This window comes from Saccostrea cucullata, unplaced genomic scaffold, assembly GCF_032062105.1.
Source record: "Saccostrea cucullata isolate Sc308-1 unplaced genomic scaffold, CSIRO_AGI_Scuc_v1 ctg6071, whole genome shotgun sequence".
NCBI classification, from domain to species: domain Eukaryota; kingdom Metazoa; phylum Mollusca; class Bivalvia; order Ostreida; family Ostreidae; genus Saccostrea; species Saccostrea cuccullata.
In genome coordinates, this window is record NW_026928963.1 from 16246 (window position 1) to 35532 (window position 19287).

Consider the following 19287-nt stretch of genomic DNA (forward strand, 5'->3'; position numbering starts at 1 on the left):
ATCCACAACTCTTCTTCTACCACTGAATGAAACTTAATGAGGCTTCACAGAATTAAATAAGGCTTTCAAAGAATCTTTGTTAAATACTGCCAAAGTACGCCTTCTATTTTTTTTTTTTTTTTTTTATCTGGCACATAATTTGAGCTCCCTTAGTATTACATGGGTATTGCCATTCTTTCTAATATTGAATTTGAAGGGTATATCCATCTCTTATCCGCAATTCTTCCATTCCATTGACAAGATTTAATGATACTTTCATAGATTCTTTATTACATTGTGCCAATGTACATATTACCTCTTGTTTTACTTTTTGATCTGACACTTATTTCGGGTCGCCAAGAGCAAAACATGGACTTTGTCATACTGACGATATAGGAGGCGTTTGGTATCTTTAAAGTGATCTCAGTGTTCATAGTATTCCTAGTTTCTCTTTATCCTGTGGAAATACAAATAACTTAATCGTATCCAATTAATTTAACATTTCTTTGGCATGCCAATGGATAATGTATTGACCGTATTTTTTTTAAATTTAGGGTTGAATTGAATGGGTACCGCTAGGGTATTCGGAACTCGTCGGCTTATTCGTAACTGGTATAATAGACAACTATGTTAACTTGCGAAATAAATTGGGGGCGGTTGGCTTTTATGAAATCACATTTAACTCTACAAGTCATTGAACTACCTTTACAAAAATTGAAATTGAATTGAAATAATGCCTCGTATATTTATGGCACCGCCGAATCCGTTTCTTATTCGGAACTGTTTAAATAACCGTACATACAAATTGGATGAAAACGTTACGTTAATATACCTTTCTCAATACTATTCACTTGATATAACTTTGATTAAAAACGTATTGGTCTTCGCTGAAAGATCCAATACGAATTTCTTTCGAAGCCCTTGTTTGGTATATACTTATTTCTCACATTTTTTAAGTAATTATTATCTATATATATTTTCATAGGTTTCTGTCTGATTTGTAGATGTGCAAAGTACATAACTTGATATCAGATTTTCTGTTTCTGTTCCGCTTTCTTTCCATGTTTCATCAACACCCAAGACTAATTCTAGTGTTAAAGAGTACGCATAATACATGTCGTACCTTTACCCCGAAAACAGAAGATAAATACTGGTTATTCTTGTGCGTATTAATATCCCTACTCAATCATTGGACTGTTCTATATTTATCACGGTCGCATATACCAGGAAGTTTAATTTTAAACAAATACAGTAGTAAGGAATAAACATTAACCATGCTGAACACATTCATACAAGTTAAAAACAGAAGGAAAATAATTGTTTTTCTTGTGAAGTTTACTTTTCTTACTGCGTCGTCAGAAGGTTAGTAACATTTTAAGTTATTATGTAAACAGGCATGCGTTTTATTGATATGAAACATAATTCTTAGAGCGTAACCGACTTAATGATTACATTGTGTCAATAAATGTAGGACAAGAAAGGCAACTGTTTTTATGCCCCCGTAAACGAAGTTTCGGGGGTATATAGTTTTTGTTGTTTCCATGCGTCGGTCTGTTTGTCTGTCTAGCTGTCTGTCTGTCTGTCTATTTGTCCGCAAAAAACTTTAACATTTTCCATAAATTTCGATTTAGTGGAGCTATGAGTTTCATATTTCACATGTGTTATCCATGTCACTAGAACTTTTTAGTGCATTAAAAATTTTGAACCTTTGACCTTGGAGTTTGACCCGCTTTTACACAAAAACCAAACTTAACATATCCTTTAAACATTAGATACCAGGAACTTTTATACTTCACATATACATGTATATTCTATTTGAAAGACCTTTCATTTGATACCAACAACTTTTACATTTTGACCTTGGAAATTTCGATACTTAAGAAAAACTTTCACCTTGACCATAACTTTTGAAATATTAGGGTTAATGCGTTCATAATTCACACATTTAATACTTGTAAGAAGATCCTTCATTGGATACAAAGAACTTCTACCCTTTGACCTTGAAGTTTGGCCTACTTTAAAAAACAAACCTCGACCATGACTTTTTAAGGATTGGGGCTAGTGCTTTCATACTAAACGTATTTAATCCTTGTGACACGACCTTTCAATTGATATCAAGAACCTTGATCCTTTGACCTTGGAGTTTGACCAACTTTTTAAAAATTTTTAACCTTGGCCATAATTTTTGAAGGGTTAGGGCTAGGGCTTTCATACTTTACATATGTATTTTTTGTGACAAGAACTTGCGTTTGATACCAATTACCTTGACCTTTTGACTTTGACCAAAGAGATTTCAGTACTTAGGATACACTTTAACCTTGGCCTACTTTCATATTTCACAATTGTATTTTCAGTGAGAATACAATACTTTGGTTACCAATAACTTGCATTTAAGAAAAGAATAAACTTCGCAATGTAGCCATACGGGGGCTTCACTGTAAACACAAATTGTTTTTTTTAATACAAAATGGGCTTGTTATATTTAATCTTTATTGTTCAGAGTCAGATATTAACCTTTCATGCGCATTTTAAACTGCTTACTTCATTTTCTAAGGTTATTATAAGGTAGCGAATTTAATGGCCAGACCTCATTTGCTATTTAACTATAACATTTGCCCTGTAACTATAGTCCTGCTGGACAGATTATTACGGTTGACGCAAATATAGTTCGTAATGAGGACCTTAGATCACTTATTTTAAAAGGTCCTAAATATAAGGAACCCGATCCTTCAAGCGTCAGAATTTCATAAATATTATGGATTCTGTTGAAAATTACCCCAGACGATATGGGCCAGATATGAAAAAGAAGACGTTGGCACCTTGTCAGAATGGATTAAATGTATCAGATCCATGTTTAACTCACGTATTAAAAGATTAAGGGGCAATATGAAAACCATCTATCCTTCTGTGTTCAATAAACCAGAAGTGAAAAAAGAATTAGATAGATTACACGATCAGTATGTACTGGTTCCCACCGACAAAGCAGATAACAGCATTGTCTTCGTTTGTAAGGCACATTATATAAATTGCATTCTATAGAAGAACTTGGATTTATTTCTACAAGTGGTAATCCTACTTATACTCATACTTCCCTTTCTAAGGAAGAAATTCTTCATAATCACTTGTCAGTTTTGAATACTTTTGATATTCAACAGACAGAGCCAAAATGAATTTGAACTACCTTATATATATATTGGATTCCGAAACTTCATAAGAATCCTTACAAACAAAGATACATTGCAGGTTCCAGTTATTGTTCAACCAAGCCTCTTTCGTTACTCCTCACTAAGATTTTCACCGTAGTGAAGGAAAAACTTCAAGAGTACTGTGCAACTATATATTCAATAAGTGATGTGAATCAGATGTGGATACTAAAATTTCTAAAGAACTTTCGGACAATTTGAAATCACAAGACTTTACAAAAATCAACAGCTTAAAAACTTACGACTTTTCAACTTTATACACAACAATTCCCCACACAAATTAAAATCCGGGCTTTTTGATATCATTGACAGCTGCTTCTTCAATAAAAATGGGGCCCGTAAATTCACTTACCTCGTCAATGGTCATTTGCAAAATTATTTTGTTAAAACAGATTCTGATTGCACACATAAGTACTATGAAGTTGACATCAAGAAGATGATTGGGTTTCTAATTGACAATATCTATGTGGTTTTTGGAGACCAGATATTCCAACAATCTTTTGGAATACCCATGGGTAAAAATTGCGCTCCGTTATTACAGATTTATTTTTATATTCATATGAAGCAGAATTTATGCAAAATCTTATGCATGAAAAGAGGAAAACACTTGCACTGGCCTTTAACTCGACATTTAGATATATCGAAGACGTATTGTCAATTAATAATGGTAATTTCCATTATTACGTCGATTCGATTTATCCTGGTGAGCTTGAGATAAAGATACCACAGAGTCCGACACATCTGTTTCATACTGGAATATTTTACTTGAAAAGGACACTAATGGTAATCTAACAACCAAGCTATATGATAAACGTGATGACTTTAACTTTTCTATCGTCAACTTCCCTTACTTATGCAGCAATATACCTTCATCACCTGCATACGGAGTGTATATATCTCAGTTGATTCGATACGCAAGAGCATGCTCTACGTATGAACAATTTCTGAAACGAGGTAAATTATTGACAAGCAAGTTGATGAAACAAGGATATCAACAGTCTCGTTTACCACAGACTCCACATAAAAACAACAGTGAATTTAACGTTTCCTAATTATTTATTTCTTAAGTTTGGCATTTAATGGCCACGGCTGGTTCAAATCAATTTATGAAAAATACACGTGTACAGTGGGTGCCGACCCAATTGGTTTTTGGCACACCTCCAATAAAAGCAAACAAACAAACAATCAATCAATCAATAAATCAGTCAATCAATATTAACTGTACACATGTCAAAGTTTTACAGGATAAGACTGACGTTTAGCTTCAAAGTTCCTGCAGTTGCGTCAGCCTTATGCATCAATCAATATTCATCAATCAATGTTCAATACGATCAATTAATGTTCAATTCAATCAATGAATGTTCAATTCGATCAATAATATTCAATTAGATCAATCAATGTTCAAACAATATTCAACAAATCAATATTCAGTTCATTCAGATCAATGTATTGTATGCTCATGTTAAGCCAATCAATATTCAAATAAATCAATCAATGTTCAATGTAAATTATGTACAAGTTCCTTGTATTCCATTCCAGAATTATCCACGCAATCATGTTCGAGTTGCGCCCTGTTAACAGCGGCGCAAGTCAAGATGATATGTGTTAAGCTAAATCCGCCAAACGTGCATAGATACTCATTAACTATGCACGCCGCCACCAATGTGGGGGTAGCTTAACACCCTACTCAAATATCCAGCCGTGACCGCACCGATACATATCATATTGAATACACATTATTTTGCGAGTTTATAATAGTTGAGAGTCCACTTTTAAAATTTTCAAGGAACAGCTTATTACCAGGCTTAGAGAGGTGTACCCCTTCGGGGCGGTAATTGTCGGGACTATGATGGATATTTGACTGCTTAATGTACCCTCCATTGTGATGATATAAAATATGTTAAAAATAAAATTGATATCTAGTTAGCGGTTTACCGCCGAAATGACAAAATAATTGACCAGAAATGTTTGGTCTTTGCTGTAAATACTTGCGCATTAGTAATAACGGACAATAAGGACCGCTGATAGCGGGAATAATTAATTGTGTTCCTTTGCCGTACTGGTCTGTCTTTGACCTCCTAAGGTTAACTTCTAAGTAGGATGAAGGCTCATTCATAACGAGATCGTTATTAAGTAATGCTACATTTGAATTTCTAGAGCCTACTGTAAATTCCCCGACTCGAAGAAAACCAAAAAAGGCCAAGGAAAACGCCGCAGAAAAGAGGCTCGCCTCATAACTCGATGTGCACACAACTGGTAATATATTAATTAATTTATGGAGGAGCTGAATCGTTATTGGTAAACGCGAGTCTTTGGAGTGTCTTTCTCTCTTCATTCCTTCTACCATTTTCCGAACAATAAAATGTGAAGTATAGTCTGGTAATTCTGAGGTGGAAATCTTAATCTTATATGATATAGCTGCTAGATATGTTTTGACAGTGCTCACAGCGTAACCTTTGACGGAAAGGAAAGCAACGAAGTTTGTCAATTCCTCGAGCGATGGAGGCCAAGAATTACGGAGATGGAACTCGGACCTGAACTTAAAAAATAAATCGAGGCCGTTGTTGTATGCCGCTTTAGTGTTTTCTGAGGTGGCCATGTCGATTAATCTAACGGTTTCACTCCTGATATCAGTGAGTGAAATACCGGTGGAATAGGAGTTGACTTTACATCTGCCTTTGGGGCTAGTTCCTGGAATTTGGTCCACTGTCGACGAGACAAAGCATCAGCAATATTATTATATAAACCAGGGATATGTTCTGCTTTAAATCTAAAATTATATTTCATTGATAGGTATACTAAATAGCGAACAAAGTGCATTACTCTTTTAGATTTTGACGTCTGTTTGTTCAAGATGTATACAAGGGCTGCGTTATCTACTCTTAATATAACATTTTTTGATCTGAAGTAGTCTCCCCACAATGTCATTGCCATAACTATTGGAACAAGCTCTAAAAAGGTAACATCTCTCAAAATTTCCGTATCCCCCCATGTTGAGGGCCAAGCGAAGTGGGCCCATTTACCGTTAAAATATGCCCCGCACCCTAGGTTCTTACCCCCAGCACTGTCTGTATAGAATTGAAGAATATCACTGATTAACCAATCAACATCATTTAAATAGCATATGCCATTGAAGTGGTTCAAAAAATTGAGCCACATGAGCAAATCGTCTTTGATGGATTTTGTTATGCGGATAAAATGATGCTGCCTTTGTACGCCAATCATCGCGTCGTAAAAACGGCGATTAAAGGCGCGGGAAGATCGCACTGCTTTGGTGCAAAAGTTTAATTGGCCAACGAGAGATTGCATCTCCTTCAAAGTGACTTTAGATTTATTTGCCATTTCTGTCAACGAAATCCTAAGTTTAATTAGTTTGTCGTTGGGAATACGGACTTGCCCGAGACATATGTCAATTTCCAGACCCAGATAAGTTAATTTTGTGACGGGGCCGACAGTTTTATCGATGGCAAGAGGAATTCCCAGTGCTTTACATAACTCCCCAAATTGCCGCATGAGTCTTGAGCAAGCGTCGGATTTCGCTGAACCAGCAAACAAGAAGTCGTCAAGATAGTGCGTAACATGTGGGCAAGCAGACTGTGACCTGACGGTCCATTCCAAAAAGGACGCGAATTTCTCGAATGTAGCGCATGATATAGAACAGCCAAATGGCAAACATTTGTCAATGTAGTATTTACCCTCAAATTTGAAGCCAAGTAAACAAAAATCATCTGGTTGAATTGGTAAAAGTCTAAATGCACTTTTTATGTCCATTTTGCCCAATAAAGCGCCTTTTCCGAGCTGACTTATCATTTCGATAGCGTTATCGAATGATGAGTAGTGCACAGATGAAAGTTCTTTATCAATGAAGTCGTTAACGCTATTGTTATGTGGGTATGACAGATGAGTAATTAAACGCCACCCCCCGCTAGATTTTGGCACGACGCCTATTGGAGACACCCTTAGATTCGAAAGTGGTATATTGTAGAAAGGGCCGGCCATGCGACCCATATCAATTTCACTTTGCAATATATTCTGGATTTCGTTCGGATGCTGGTTTGCCGAAATTAAATTTTTACACTCCAAGTGAGTGCGTGGGCCTATATACTGAAGGGAAAATCCAAATTTAAACCCATTTAACAACTCATTGCCTACATCCTGGTTTGGGTATGATTGTATCAATATTGAAAGTTGATTAATGTCTACTGGAGAATGACCGAGGTGCGTTAGCCCCCTGGGGGTAGCGAAATCTATAGTTTGGGGTTTGCCCTGGGCGTGGTTGCTGATTTGTTGATTGAAAACGAAAAGGCTGCTTTTGCATGGGGAAGCGAGGGGATGGGTTACGAGGGCAAGTGGACATTGGGTGGTCAGATGCACACCTGATACAACGATGTGCGTAAATACAATAGGGTTTACTACATGCGCCCTTGTAGTTAAAATCAAAACACATGCCTTTTGACGGTTCAACTGTTTTTTGGGGAATGGTAATCGAAGAAGTTACGTATAACATCCAACATTGTTTCTCCCTCTCGATTATTTTTCACTCATATGGAGACGTCACCACTTATCGATGGAGAGCTGCAAATTTGACCCACACTCGGCATTTAGGGCCAATGAGCAGCGAATGATCTTTTACGTATCAGCACCTACTGCGACAGAAGACATCGGTTTATACAGTCTCATTCGAGGGACTGGTCTCTACGTTCCACAGTTGGATCTGAACCAGGAACAAATTGTGTGAAAGAAAGAGAAATTGACTTACACCTTATACGAGATTGAAACGAGATAGTATAATTAATTAATTTTTTGCATGTTGTTTGACGTTCTAAAGGAGACAACACCATATATCAGTGAAGGGCTTCAAATTTAGACATTCATTCGGCATTGGGAAGTTCGAAACCATTGAGCATCGAGGGACTTTATCGTACCAAAGCCTGCCGAGACACGGAGCCTCGGTTTTAAGGTCTAACCCGAAGGACCAACAACTTTCACTTTAAGACTCTTATCGCATGGCAAAGGAACAGTAGCTACTTATTTGATTGTTTGTTTTTGTTGTCGGCTTAAGTCAGTAGTAGCTGACCAAGCACTGAGCTACCGCTACTACGGCATACGCGAAAGTATGACTGAAAGGTCAATTTCCATAGTTTTTTTTATTTTTTCCACCATATTTCTTAAAACAACAGAATCTCATTACTTTGTAAAAATTTAAGTATCAGTTCGTGTAGAAATTAGATAAATTTTGTAATATAAAGTGGTAAATGAAAGTTATGAGAATTTGATGAAATGAATTTCTTTTGTTCATAAATGCCCCTTCTGAAAATTGCAGAATCAAGTGCGGGAGACTCCGATGTCCCCGAGAGCGATGTTTTCACACCGTTTAGTTGGCATTAACGCTTGGGATGTATCTCGTAAACTAGAGATAGTGCCATTACAATTTTTCACAGAAAGTTGTAAATGACTATAAGTATCCTACTCTCAAAGTTTCAGAGTCAAGAGCAAGAGACTTCGATGTCACCGAGTTTATTTGCATAATTTATTGATAAATAGAAAATATGTCAGGAAGACAATTATAGTATAGTTGAGATAGAACTTGAGGGGTGTATCTCGGAAACTAGAGGTAGTATAATCAACTTTTTTTCAAAGATGTGGTAAACGCCCTCCTCTCAAATTACAGACCCAGTTCCATGTCAAAAATTAAATTGCAAGATGCGTTCTAGAAATTGCAAACTTTTCTGATTGCCAAAAATAACTTAAGTTATGAATTATCAACATTTGTTCATGGATTACATTTTATTCATATCGCATGAGGAAGTGGAATTAGCAGGCAGCGCAGACATTTACATTGTCGAATCTTGATTTTACTTTAATAGTCATAAATCAATTTAATTATTGCAGAATTCAAAGGTTTATCTTATGGAATAAACCTATGGGGCTAGAATATTTTTAAGACTTCCAAAATATCTGCAAAATCTTTAATTTGATAAAAGATTAATGTCAAACATTCTTGCATATTTGTAGCTGTGTTTTATATGGAGGCTGGTTCTACTGTGTGTTTACCATTCTCTCAAAGTGACAGGACTAACTCTGACAGATTTATAAAGAAAGGAGAAGAAGTTCTGTGTACACAGTTTTCCGGATCCAAAGACACGGGCACCACATATCCTGTTTTATCCAGACCATTTAATTGTACAACAAACGACTCCACCATTTCTGTGTGCATTAATGGCATAACAAACGATGTACAAGGAACGTTTAAGTATGTTATAGATTCAGAAAAGTTGGAGAACTTGACACTTATAATAGCAAGTAAGTGACATTTGCTCAGTTGAAAATGTTGTTAATGATACTTTAAAATTGTTGATGTATTACATATCAACTGTATATCTTGAATAATTTTATTAATTTTTAAGTAACAATTCCACTCGGCCTAAAGTGGTGACTCTTCTGTGCATTGTAAAAAAAATCATATCTAAGGTAAAGGTCCAGACTTAATTTTATTTTTTATTTGTAGCAATACAATATTTCCTTAAAACTGACTGAGGAGAAACTAAATAAACGTAATTGCTCATATTAGTTTATGTCATTAAATAAACCCCACACGATGTAATACACCTATCAAATATCACTCGTGCATACTATGATCCTAAATGCTTAAAGTTTAGTTAAACAATGATGCTTTATTATATTTTTATTATCAGGAGCGGATCTAGATAATTTTCAGAAGGGAATGGAAATGTTAGGTTGAAAAAAGGAAAATGCTTTACATGTATATAAGATACGTTTACTTATAATTAAACAACTAAAAGTATAGGCTTTTTAAAGTGGAAGGGGAATAAGCCCCAAAAAAATGAATATGGATTACCTGAAAGTTTTTGAAAAAAAATAATAAATCGGGGACGTAACATCATTTTTGATAGGGGGCATCCAGTCATTCCAGAGAAAAAAAATCGACTTACCGGTCGGCAGAAGATGCTCACTCCTTAACGTTAACGACAGTTGCCAAAACTCAAAAAAATCTATTTCATGGTGGTTGAGCATGGAGGATGGATGGATAGGTTCAAACTTCTTTCAGGACTTATTTTTCTCGATCTCTAAAATAGATTATATACTACATTATACTAAATTACCCTTACATTCTTTACTATATTGCAACAAAAAGTGAGGATTCAATCTTTCCTTCAATGGATATTTTCTGTATTAAAAAAAGCTAGAAGTTTTGTGAGCAACGTGCTCACTAAATGATACCCCACCTCCCATATTATTATAATGACCAAGTCCCTGTTTTGCTCTTGGAGACCCGAAATAACTGTTAGATCAAAAAGAAAAATAGAAGGCCACAATGGCATTATGTAATGAAGAATTTATGAAAGTATCATTAAATTTATTCAGTGGTACAGTTGTTTGGCCAGTTCCGAATTTTGAACAGTTCCGAATAATTATAAATTAAAGAGATGATAAATAACAAGAGGTACTGTGAGCAATAAGCTCACTAAATGATACCCCCGCCTCTAATAATGTCCATGTTTCGCTATATATTGTTTACGGTAATGTGTAAAGAGGAATAACTCGTCTTATCAAATGTTATCCAGAAGCTTCGAATTCTATATATGACGCCATAGGTAAGGATATAATGGCAATGTCCATGTTTTGCTATAGGAAACCTAAAATACGTGTCGAATGAAAAAGTAAAATAGGAGGCGCACAATGGCAATATGTAATAAATATTCTATGAAAGTTTCATTAAATTTCACTCAGTAGTGTAGGAGGAGTTACGGATAAGAGATGGGTACCCGAAAGCGTAACAGACGGACGGACGGGTGGACGGACGGACGGAAATACCGATTACAATATACCCTCCCACTTTTCAAGCGGGGAGTATAATAAATTCAAAGGTATAAAACTAAATTGATATCTATGTAAGAAGCCTTATTTATGAGTGTTTGAATTATGTAAAGTTTTGATTTTTTGCCGTCAGTTCGGTTTCGTTATCGCACTTGAAACAGTCGACATACTTTTACAATGCAACAAATCTGAATCACCGTGAGGTGTGAGTCTGCAGAAAAAAACCTGTGTAGCGACGTCAATTTTTCACATAAAACAATGTTCAAGGGATCAAAAATAAGTTTGATATGTTCTCTAAGAAATACTAAAAACTTGTCTTAAACTATAGGTACTGTGAGCAATGACCTCACTAAATAATACCCCGCCTCCAATATGAATATACTAGCAGTATCCATGTTTTGCTCTGAAAAATCTAAAATATATATCAGATCAAAAAGTAAAATAGGAGGTGCACAATGGCAATATGTAATAAAGATTCTGTGAAAGTTTCATTAAATTTCCTTCTGTGGTATGAGAGGAGTTACGGATAAGAGATGGGTACCCCAAAGCGTTACAGACGGACGGACGTACAGACAGGCGGACGGACATACCGATTGCTATATACCCTCCCACTTTTTAAGCGGGGGGTATACTATATCTTTAGAACACTGAAAGATATCTGAATATTTTCGTGTTGTAATTTTACTAGTTCTGAATACCCATTATAAATACAGGCACCTGACGTTACTTATTTTTCTTTTAATGAAAAAATACCCTTACCTAATAATAAAGCATTTTTTTTTATTAAAAGGAAAATAAGTAACGTTAGGTGCCTGTGATGATAAACACTATTATATAATCATTCTTCGTTGTTTTCTTCATTGTAAACGGGACTTATTATACTCCCTCCCCCCAACCCTGCTTGTAAAGGGTGCTCCCGCTCCAAACCCCAGATACTAATTTCATGTTGATCGAACCAAAAATCCTATAATTTTGAAAAGCGGGAGGGTATATAGCAATTGGTATCTCCGGACGTCCGTCTGTTACGCTTTGGGGTATCCATCTGCTATTTGCAACTTCTCTCATACCACTGAATGTAATTTGATGACACTTTCACAGAATCTTTATTATACCCCCCGCTTGAAAAGTGGGAGGGTATATAGTAATCGGTATTTCCGTCGTCCGCCCGTCCGTCTGTACGTCCGTGCGTCTGTTGCGCTTTGGGGTACCCATCTCTTATCCGCAACTCCTCTTATACCCCTGTTTGAAATTTAATAAAACTTTCACAGATACATCCTCCTATTTTACTTTTTGATCCGACACATATTTTGGGTTTCCTGGCCACAACAAAACATGGACTTTTCTATTATAATCATATGGGAGGCGGGGGGTATCATTTAGTGAGCTCATTGCTCACAGTACCTCTAGTTACATATTGCCATTGGGCACCTCCTATTTTACTTTTTGATCCGACATATATTTTGGGTTTCCCAAAGCAAAACATGGACACTGGCATTATATTCATACGGGAGGTGGGGGTATAATGTAGTGAGCTCATTGCTCTAGTCACAATTGATTTCAATATTATATTTCCAAATTAATAAGCCTTTGAACATTTTCTATAATAAAAACACAACAAAAATTTGGGGCGCTCTTCTTTCTCTTCCCTTTTAGCAAATTTTACTCAGTGGTGTAAGAGGAGTTGCGGATTAGAGATGCGTCCCCCAAAGCAGTTATGATTAGCAGTGGTTTACGGCAGAAATGATTGTTTAAGCGGGGATGCTAACTCCTCCCATGCGTCTGATCTTATCTCTGGAGTTTCCGAGGATATAATTTTTGCCCTGTTCACAAGTTTGCCTTCCTTGTAGGATTTTTGAGATTGATATCCTTTTTGTTATCTTCACTTGTATAATTTCTATATCCACGTTTTAACCACTTTAAAAATTTCTCTTAAATTAGATTGTTATAATATACTGAAAGGAAAAAGAAACGCAGGGTAAAATTTGAGATGAATCAAATTTATTTTCCGTTTAATATTTTTCAGTACTCCTATCTTACTTTTAAAATCATCTTTTAAAAAGATATTATCAAAATCTCATTTGATTTTGTGTAATAATTAATGAGTTATTGAAACTCATATGAAGATACCCACCCCCACCCCCCAAAGTGAAAATCAAAAAGTCTCATTAACTTCAATGTCTCTCCCGCGCATCTGTCAGACCCTTATTTCTCCTTTGCAAGGAATTCATTAGTGTGTTTATTTTTCTATCCTTAGCTATATTGAAAAAATAGTCATACGACGCGCGCATGCGCCAGGGAGAGGAACACAACAGTAATTTGACCGGCTCAAAAAACTGAATTGTATTTTATTTTATGACATGCTAACTCGTAGTGCCCACAGAAATGGCGATTGTTCTCATTTCAATATATCTATATAACAATTGACAAATAATCCCTCTTTCTTTTCATACATTTATTTTATCGACGGAATAATTTTTAAAAATAATTTCGGATACACATAAATAATCTGACGCTAAGGCAATGCTACTGCTTTAGGTAAAAATAATATTAACTAGAGCAAAGCTTGTTGCAAAGCAATGAGTTGGTGTTCCGTCCGATTTACGATCATGACTGTGATATAGTTTTACTTTAAAAAAGAAGTTAAAACAAGTAAAGATTAAAAAGAGCTTCGATTATTCAAAATATGTTTAGATACTCGATATTTTTTTTAATTTCAAATAGTTTCCGGTTCTTTTTTTCTTTCACCTTCGGTATGACAGGTAGTGCTCAAAAGACTGAATTAAAACTCCATAATTAGTGCGTACAAATCTTTTCTGAAAGTTTGGATAAAAATACGCATTTTTGGACAACTTCAAGTTTAGAAGAACCAACTTCTAATGATATAAAATGACTTGAAACACCCTTTTTGTCTATGTTATAAACATTTAAAAATTGAAAAAAACAAAATACATATTTTTTAAAATACGTCCAGTGGAAAACGGAAGTAATGCCGATGAAAAGGAGACAAATGTACAGATCAAGATCGATTATCACAGAAATTTTCATTACTGAATCTTAAATCGTTTTTGAGAAAATGCACAGACAAAATAATAAGAGCTTCTTTTGTGTAATGCGGACACCGTCGGTTTTAAAGACCCAATTTTTTTACCGTACGGTTACCTGAGGAGGGGGAGTGGTCAAAGTAACAGTGGTGTTATTTACCTGGAGACCCCCAATACCCAAGATGTCAAAAATCTGTGTATACGTAGCATTACACAGGAAGTCTGTGTTTGGTAATCAGGGTCAACATTACGTGTTTTGTGTCTGGTTTTGAGTGAAACTACGTAAAATAATTATTTTAATATGGAATTTATTTCTAAACAAAACGCATTCATCGTAATCATGGTATTGTTTTGAAGGAAAAAAAATAATAAGATACATGTATATCGTTTTAGAAAATGTTTTCCTTACATAAAAGAAAAATTCACGAGTAAAAACTACAAATCAATAATATTTATCTTTTTTAATCTTCAATAAAAGAAATCACTTGATTAAAAAAGTCTGACTATTGAAATAAAAAATTATTGATCCACCTATTCGTCGTGCATGTGAACATGCATTTAACGCGATCGGAATGTTTTTTTTTTTTATGACCAACAATGTTGTCCAAAATATTCCATATTTTTGATTCTTTGTGTGCTAACAAAATTTAATTGTTAGAAAGATTTCTTTTCAGAATCGATCACTATTAATTATCATCACATTTTCATTACTTATATAAACATACGCTAGAGGAAATTCGAGCATTAATTCTGACATCAATTTCAGTACAACATCGTGCGGATTGCATCCATATAGGCCACAAAATAAAACATCTTTTAAAAACTATGCTATGCCGTTTATAAGTGCTGAATATTTTTCTTATATCCCATTTCTTAAAAAATAATTTAATTCGTCGGACTTCTAATTACGGCAAATAGAGAGCCGGTTTCTGTGGACGCGTTTTTTTTTTTCTACAGATAAACGTGGACGATATAGCACAAGTAACAAACAGCAGTGAAGATAGAAATAAAATATTTTATTATGTCAATGTTTTAATAATCTTTCAGATATTTTTTAAAGAAAATTCAAACATATTGGAGTTTTCGAATCCGCGTGTATACTATGCGGGTACATGAAAGCGTTTGACGCGTGACCAGGTAATTGTTTTCAAAACATGCAAACTCAGATTATCAGAAAGCACAGGTAGCTGAGCTGTCAATCAAATCAGAAGCTATTGTTTTTTGAATGATTGACAGGCGGTAAATTATTGATCTTGAATCAGGTAGATTTTGGGGGCGTTAACATAAAATTGGGTGTTTAAAGACAATTGGAGAACATTTTAATGCCGCTTAATCCGAAATAGGTACATATTATCTTTCACAAGAAAAGTACGTCATTACATAGAAAATATATGAAAATAAATCATAAAATTTATTGAATAATTTATTACAACAATCCTTACAAGGAAAACATAGATCAGACACCTTATTGACAAGCAGAAGTTCCTGACGGGAAGTTAAGATCTGTCGTGAAGTCACCTGTGCAAAAATAAATTTATCGGTTACATATAACTCAAAAGAACAAACACGCGTATTTTTTTTCATTACTAGTAAAAGCCTAAGTCATGATATATCTTTTAAAATTTAGAAAGTAATTTTTGTGTTAATATGCACATTTAAAAGAATAATGGAAAATCAGGCCTTTTTAAAGATTTTTTAAAAGAAGTTTTTCTTGTACAGGTGTTAGTCTTTGTTGTGAAAAAAATTGCTCTGGTTTGTTCTTCATAATGAGCTATAAGCTCCCGATAAATTTAATTTTTCAAAGATGATTTCACGCAAATAGCGATATCGTTATAGAATTATTTTTTGTGTGACTTCACAAAAATTATTTTTTTTAACTTCTGAATTTTGGTATTTTTTAAAAGAAAAAGACTTTGGGGATATACAGTGGACCTTCAGATATCCGGACGCCAGATATCCGGATGCTTCAGTATCCGGACGATTTTTCATCGAAACGGAGTTTTTTAATGTTACCTTGTCTTGTTTAACCGGGATTCAGGTATCCGGTCGCTTCACATATCCGGACAAATTGACTGTTAACCAAAGCGTCCGGATAAATGAGGCACTACTGTAATTCGACAAAAGTTGAAACAATTTATGGACAATTATTTTTCCAAAAAAAAAATGAATATATTTTTTTCGCGATTAGAATCGGATTAGCGGCTTTTAGCAATGGAATTTAATATAAAGATCGAACTTAAAATTACTATCGTTTTAGGACAGATATCTACCTTGACAGTAAAATTTCCTTCTAGACTTTTTAACCTATTTGAATACATAAAATTCTTTGGAAAGCTGTTAGCGTGGTATAATGAAGAACGATCAATTTGTTCAGAAGTGGCAGGTTCCTGTAAGTAAAGAATAAAACGTTTTGTTGATTGATTTATTAATTGGCTGTCTCTTGTTTCACGTCCCGTTCGAGAGTCTTTCACTTGTCATTTATCAGAGACTTCACCATACATCAGCAAAGCACTTCCAATTAGACCTTTGCTCGGCACTCAGGGTAATTGAGCAGTAAAGTATCTTTGCCTTGCTAACGCCTGCTGTGACAAAGGTCCTCGGTTTTTAAGGTCTCATCCAAAGGATACTACTACATTCTGATTAACACTTTAAAAAAAATGTCACAAGTAACCCATAAAAGTGATCTGACCTAAAAGTAAATAATCTGTCATTGATTACTTTGCTTGGAATCATTGGATGCAGAGACATTTTAATGTCGGGGTCTATGAGCAATAAACGTAAACAATAGATAGACCTGATAGCATATATCTGTTTATTGGTTAAATTTAGTCTCAGTTTTTCTTCTTCCTCATTAATTTGAATATTTTTCTTATCAGGTCCTCCAGCTGTTCACACTTTGAATAATTCAACGGCCATAGAGGGAACAGACTTCAACAAAAAATGCCTCTATAATGTAGGAAAACCACCAGAGACTAATGTGTACTGGACACGACAGGGCAGCTCTTTCAGACATGAAGGGGATGTACTTAGTCTGACAAAAATACAACGCAGTAGTTCTGGTACCTATACATGCACAGCACAAAATCAATACTCATCAGGAAACAAAGGACAGAGCAAGCAGTCCATGACCATCGATGTAGAATGTGAGTTTGTAATTCTAAACTGTTGGATCAAGAAGTTCTTTCGTCTTCAGCGGAAGACCTTCTTGTTATTCTTAGATTTCTTTTCGACTATTTTTATTATTATTGTTTTTTCTGACTGATTTTGCCACGCCAATTCGAGAGAACGACTTAATTGATTTTATTGAAACTTTTGAAACTTTCAGGTCTGATAGAACATAAAAATGATTAAGATATATATTTATTTTGATGACGTCACTTCCGGTTAGTGGGGTTTCCGCAATTTAATGAATTTAAGAGTGTCACTTAGCCTGGTCCCATGGATAATCCTTGACAAAGCAGGAAACGCAGAGTATACGAAGCAAAATAGAGGCAGGGAACCAGGCTAGTCGGTCACTTTGTCTCAAGTTTTCCCAAAAAGCACTGAACATAGAAGTATGAAATTTTCAATGATGCTAGATCAATCTTTGGAGAAGCGAATTTTGTTACCATCGGAAGTACGAAGCACCGACGCTCGCTGTGGTCCGAAAATAGTCCTATCGCGAATTTTAAAATTTCTTACACTTTTTCGAAGATACTTTTTTACCTGGAAATATTTTGTTAAAACATATAGAATAAAAAGAAGTTCAGAATTCTGAGGTCTTTCAAATTGTATCTAAAACGAAGGATTGATCCCTAAAATAAGTGATTTAGTTGGGCTAGAAGTTTTTTTTTTTTCTAGAAATGGGACTAAAAGTGATATCTTTTAAAGTCTTGAGAATTTGTAATATATTAAAGCAATATGAGCTGCAACTTTGATGTCAGAATTTTTTGTTGCAAAATTGTAAATTACTATTCCAATGACAGAAAAAAAGCTTTAATAAACTTCTGCAGTTTATATTTGCGATGGATTGATTGATTGATTGTATACTGTTCGGCGTCCCTCTCCAGAATATTTCACTGATATGGAGACGTCACCATTGCCGGTGAAGGGATGCAAATTTAGGCTTATGCTCGGTACTTACCGGCTTTTAGCAGGGAGGGATCTTTATCGTGCTACACCTGCTGTGACACAGGGCCTCGGTTTATACGGTCTCATCCGAAGGACCGCCCCATTTAGTTGCCTTTTACAACAAGCAAAGGGGTACTGAGGACCTATTCTAACCCGGATCCCCATGGGGCTATTTGCGATGGAAGAACAATTTTTAAGCTTCAATTGAATCAAAATTACTTTATTGTCGTCCTGTACAATAATGATTTCTTGTATAATACCGTATATTGGATTGTACATCTATATAGAAGTATTTCGTCTGATTTGTTTTATTCCAATTGATAATAAAAGCTTAGGTTACATAAAATTTATCATAATAGCATATGTTAACAGCAAAATAAAATTTTCAAAAATGCGGCTCATATTGCGATTATACAAGCAAAGTTGTTTAAAATGTCAAGTAGTATCTAAAGAGATAATCAAAATACGTTCATTAACGTTACTTCCGGCCAAACCGGATGTAGTTAGAATATGCATATTTTTGCCATTATTGACATGTTCTTGGGTAATATCTGTCTCTGGAAGCATAAAAAGTATTTTTCCGTCCATTGACAGCACTTCCGGTTGGACCTAAAGTAGCCAAAAAAAGCTTGCTTTTGCAATAATCAACATAGATTGGGAGAATATATTCAAAGAATCATTTGAGACGTCATTACTCATTTTATTTTCAAACTAGAGGTATTGTGAGCAAGTTGCTCACTAAATAATACCCCGCCACCCATATGAATATAATGGCTGATCAGGAAGTGAAATTGGAGCTGCACAATGGTAATATGTAATAAAGATTCTGTGAAAGTTTCGTAAAATTTAATATTTATAAATCATATATAACATAAAAAAATCTAGATTTATATATATTTAATTTTACGACGTCACATCCCATTCGGAGTTTTCTGCGATTTGGTGTTTTCAGAGGGTCACTTTGTCCGGCAGTTTTCTCAAAAAGCACTGTACATACAAGTATAAAATTTTCAGTGATGCTAGAGTTTGGAGAAGTGAATTTTGTATATAATTGCCGCCGAAAGTATGAAGTACCGACACTCGCTACAGTTCGTAAATAGTCCTATCGCGAATTC

At 35.0% G+C, this 19287-nt stretch overlaps 1 protein-coding gene across 1 annotated transcript; it reads left to right on the top strand.

Annotated features, from left to right (window-relative positions):
• Nucleotides 1-1222: 1222 nt before the first annotated feature.
• LOC134279425 (uncharacterized) lies at nucleotides 1223-17205 on the top strand (the record flags this gene model as incomplete). Its single annotated transcript, XM_062761822.1, has 3 exons — nucleotides 1223-1341; nucleotides 9198-9485; nucleotides 16939-17205. Coding segments are annotated over exons 1-3 (643 nt in total), but the record flags the coding sequence as incomplete, so codon positions are not given.
• Between the last annotated feature and the right edge of the window lie 2082 nt (nucleotides 17206-19287).